Source organism: Batrachochytrium dendrobatidis (assembly GCF_000203795.2).
Source record: "Batrachochytrium dendrobatidis JAM81 unplaced genomic scaffold BATDEscaffold_5, whole genome shotgun sequence".
Lineage (NCBI taxonomy): Eukaryota > Fungi > Chytridiomycota > Chytridiomycetes > Rhizophydiales > Batrachochytrium > Batrachochytrium dendrobatidis.
Genome location: NW_006281103.1, coordinates 82,567 through 87,566, shown reverse-complemented (window position 1 = coordinate 87,566; position 5,000 = coordinate 82,567). Strand labels below are relative to the sequence as shown.

The 5,000-nt window shown below is 38.8% G+C and overlaps 1 protein-coding gene across 1 annotated transcript; it reads left to right on the top strand.

Moving 5' to 3' along the window:
* Positions 1–3,072: 3,072 nt before the first annotated feature.
* Positions 3,073–3,363, top strand: BATDEDRAFT_88294 (uncharacterized protein; the record flags this gene model as incomplete). The annotated part of the gene is made up of 1 exon (XM_006678657.1): positions 3,073–3,363. The coding sequence occupies one exon, from the start codon at positions 3,073–3,075 to the stop codon at positions 3,361–3,363; it is 291 nt and encodes a 96-aa protein (XP_006678720.1).
* Positions 3,364–5,000: the final 1,637 nt, after the last annotated feature.

Here is a 5,000-nt window from a genome sequence, read left to right as displayed (position 1 = left end):
ACATCAACACATTAATACTAATGGACAAGTAGCTGATATTGACACCAACGGATTATCAACACGCGGCGTTGAACAATTGGTCAACCCTGATGGTCATTGATAATGTCATTGACAATGTCATTGACAATGGTAATATGAAACGGTACATGCAAGTGATATGCAAGTGATATGCAACATACAATGAGCCATGTTTGATGCGTACATGTTGATGCAATGAGTATGGCGACATTGTATGCAACAAGTATATGGTAACAATGTACAATGTACAATCACAGCTATGATGTGATGTGATGCAATGTGATGAACACGGATACGCATAACGGTCCACATTTTGATATACAAGCGACCAATATTCAATGTATTAATTGTATTCAATTTAATAATTGTATTACATGTATTAATATACAACACAATCAACACATTGTGTCAGTGTCAGTGTCATGGATATGGATATGGATATGGTGTCGTGTGTTGGGTATCGTGTGTCGTGTGTTGGCGTATTAAATATACATTTGACAAATACATGCAAACAATGTACAACAGCAATATGTGGTGATATGGTATGTTATTGTATCATGTCCAATACAGTTTAATACAATACAATACAATACAATACAGTATAAATATACATGGACGATAGTATATGGTACAACTAGTACAAACAACTAGTACAACTAATACAGGTAATACAAACTGCAGGTATATGACACACACGACAGCAACACGTATAAACCAACAATAAATACTGACAATAGTCATGGTTATGCAATATGAGGCATGAAACATGACAAACCAAACACGCCAAACACGCCAACCAGACACACAAACACACGAGTAGATATTGACATGACAGTACAGTACAGTACAGTGTGTCAACAACTACATGATTGCAGTGAATAGTGACAAAACCATATGGTTGTTAGTAGTCGGTAACAACTAACAATATTGACAACAATAACACTGACATATAACAACAAGTATGACAAGTATGGTATATTTATTGACGTCAAACAGTACAATCACGGGAGGTGGGTTGATGATTGGAAAATATGTCATGACATGACATGACATGCCATGCCATGACTAGATAACATGCAACATGCAACACCAATGCAGTCATGAACACACAGTAACACACAGTAACACAATAATATGTGTGAAATAGTATGACATGATATGGCATGGTATGAACAGTGATGACAATTAATACAAACAACATGACATGACATGACATGGACGGAAACACAATGTCAACAACTACATGATTGTAAAACATGTCATGATATGTCATGATATGATATGTCAGGGTTAGGGGTTAGTGATAGTAGTCGGTAACAACTAACATTATTGACACCAATAATACAGGCATATATGAAACCATATAACAACAAGTATGGTATATATATACATGACAACAACAGTACAGTACAGCCATGGAATGTAATGAACACAAACACACGAGTCAATGTCAATGTCAATGTCAATGTCAGGGTCAGGGTCAGGGACTAGTGTATCCGCAAGCTAGTTAACTCAAGTCAGCAAGTCAGCATGGCAGTGATGGCAGTGATGTCAGTGATGGTCACATTATTCCACCCTCAAACAACAACGTCTTTGGAGTCAAGACGGATACTTGGGTTTCAACAAATTTGCGGTATGGAATTCAGCCAACTTGTCAGGAGCTGAAATATTATGGACAGGTTCCCAGCTTTGATGGATAATGGTGTAACCGGTTTATTTGTTGCTGAATACGGACCCAAACTCAACATGATGCAATGAAACAACGGGTGACCGAGTAATAGTTGCCAGGATACTAGGTAAATATGTGTTGGCAACACAGAACAGCAATTATTAACAGGAGCATCCGTCGTGTCATGATTCTTGGACATGACATGACTGGATTAACTAGCAAACTAGCACATGACATGACATGACATGACATGATATGACATGACTGAAAACTACGACCAACAAAACAACTGACGAGTATTTACAGCATGCAATATTACATTGATCAGGGCTAGCATGGTACGGCCATTATGTTGGATGCTGCTACTAATCATGACATGTACATGACATGTGGATGACATGTGTGTAAATGTGTCAGTTTCACCAAAGGGTACTTGTCACATTAGCATAACAGTCAAACATACCATCGCATACATCCACACATTGACACATTACTGTATGTTGCTTGGTTTGGTAATATGTCATGTCAACAGTATACATTTTCAGTAAAGCAAGGTATAAGTGATAAGGGATGAAACACAAAGTATCAACCAGGTGGTTAGTGACAATATGAGTTTATCAATGTGTCAACAACTATTTGATCACGAATATGTCGGATGATAACCAGGTGATTGTTACTAGTTGGTACTAGTTGGTATCAAATAACTTTATTGACATTATTGACATGTTGTTAAAACTCAGGTAAACACACATGACAAGTATGGTTGATTTATAGACCTCAACATGTGTACTGTCACATGAAATGGTGCCGTAATTAATCATCATTGCATTATTGAATTCATGCATCACCAAGGTTGTGAACAACACATGGAACAACACAGTGAATAACATAGTGAACAATAGGGGCAAAAAAACACAACAAATACAACAAGCAATGAACAACAGACACATGACATGACATGACATGACAAAAAAGTAGTGATGAACTTGGTGTCAATTGTGAGGATCACAGCCATGAGGACCTTAGATTAATTACCTTGCGGTTACACAACACCCTAAGGACTGATATTAACCTCCTTATGACCGATCGAATCCCTAAGGACTCATGTTGACCGCCGTAGGGACACGCAACTCCATAAGAACCTGTGTGAACCCTTTACGGCTGTACTCTTGTTGAGGTCTATAAATAGACCATACTTGTCATGTATGTTTACCTCAGTTTTATCAATAAAGTTCCTTGATCCTAGTTAGTAACAAGCACCTGGTTTCCCTTCGCCTTATTTTGCGATTAAGTACTTCCTGACACATTGATAAAACTCATATTTTCCTGAACCACCTGCTTGTTTACTCCTTGTCCCTGTTCCTATCACAACTTCAAACCTCGTCATGAAAAACTCTCCGGAAGCCCGTTCCAATCTAATCGACGGTTCCCCTCACTCACGACATTCCAGTCGCACTCGTCCAACGACATGCAGATTGACGCAGTCGTTCGAGGCCCGTTATCCACTCAAGAAAGGAAGCGCCAACGTCAGCTCGGCTTATGTTTATATTGTGGCCAGCCAGGTCACCGAGCTCATGACTGCCCTAGCAGAAGTCCTAATAGAAGAACGACTCCAGGTTCCAGATCCGTCGTTCGCCAAACCAACACCTTTGCCTCTTGAAAACAGTTATGGGTGAAGCAGTGGATGTAGCCCGTGGTATGCTTGACAAGGATGTTGATGTGGTAGTACCCTCTGGGGAAACAGGCTCTTTTACACAGACGCCCTCCACATCTCCTTTGTACTCGCATCAGCCAGCAAAACCCACACACCATGCTAAGTCTGTTCAATGTAAAACTCCATCCTGTTCATACCCGTTTCCTGTTCTCGTTTCCTAGTTTCCCCAGTTATTCCTTGTTTTCTTGTCAATGATTCACATTTCATTAAACCTCCTAGTTTTCCCAGTTATTCCTTGTTTTCTTGTCAATGATTCACATTTCATTGAACCTCCTAGTTTTCCCAGTTATTCCTCGTTTTCTTGTCAATGATTCCTGTTTTGAGTTGCCAACCTCAGATTTACCTCGTATCCAGGCAACTACCACCGCATCGAAACCCAAGTAACCGTATCGACTCCAGAGACGTCGTCGTTTGGAGGGGAGATAATGTGAGGATCACAGCCATGAGGACCTTAGATTAATTACCTTGCGGTTACACAACACCCTAAGGACTGATATTAACCTCCTTATGACCGATCGAATCCCTAAGGACTCATGTTGACCGCCGTAGGGACACGCAACTCCATAAGAACCTGTGTGAACCCTTTACGGCTGTACTCTTGTTGAGGTCTATAAATAGACCATACTTGTCATGTATGTTTACTTCAGTTTTATCAATAAAGTTCCTTGATCCTAGTTAGTAACAAGCACCTGGTTTCCCTTCGCCTTATTTTGCGATTAAGTACTTCCTGACATCAATGGACATTGGACATTGGACAAACATGGTGAGTCAAGACAGCGTCAGAGTTATGGTTATGGTTGAATAGTGACTAGACATGGTATATATTGTACTATATTGTACTATATTGTACTATAGTCAGCAAATACAACTAAACATAATGTGATTGTGATTGTGATGATCACAGGCAGTTGGCAGTAATCAATGCTAATGTGCAAATTAACTCGGCGTGTACAATGGCATAATATCCAACACTACAACACTACAACATTGAGCAATGTGACACAATGTGACACAATGTGGCACAAACCATGATACTTTTGACACATGACATTGAACCACTGATATATAATGATTAACAAAACATCAACATCAACACAGTAATATGATGACATTGACATACAAGACAACATGCACATTATACAGCATTATAATATAATATAGTATGATATGATATGATATAGTACACTAATTGAAAATAACACAATCACAATCACAGTCACAGTCACAGTATCATTTACATTTACATTCAGATTTACATTATTTATGTAATTATATTGTCATGGTTGTGGATATTGTCATGGTCATGGTCAGGTATAGGTGAAACAAATATCATCAAGACAAACAATACAATACAATACAATACAATGGATACAGTGTATGTTGACAGACAGCAGTGATGAACAACAGGTGACACATGACAAACAAAACTGAACACATGGTTATTGACACAACACACACACCAATAGTTGCATACAGATTGATGAATGGCATAAAATGCAAACAACCAAGTTGATACATGATGATCCATGATGAAACGGACAATGACAGCAGTTGTATAGTGATTGAAATGTTGTCTCGTGTCGTGTTATGGTTGGATAG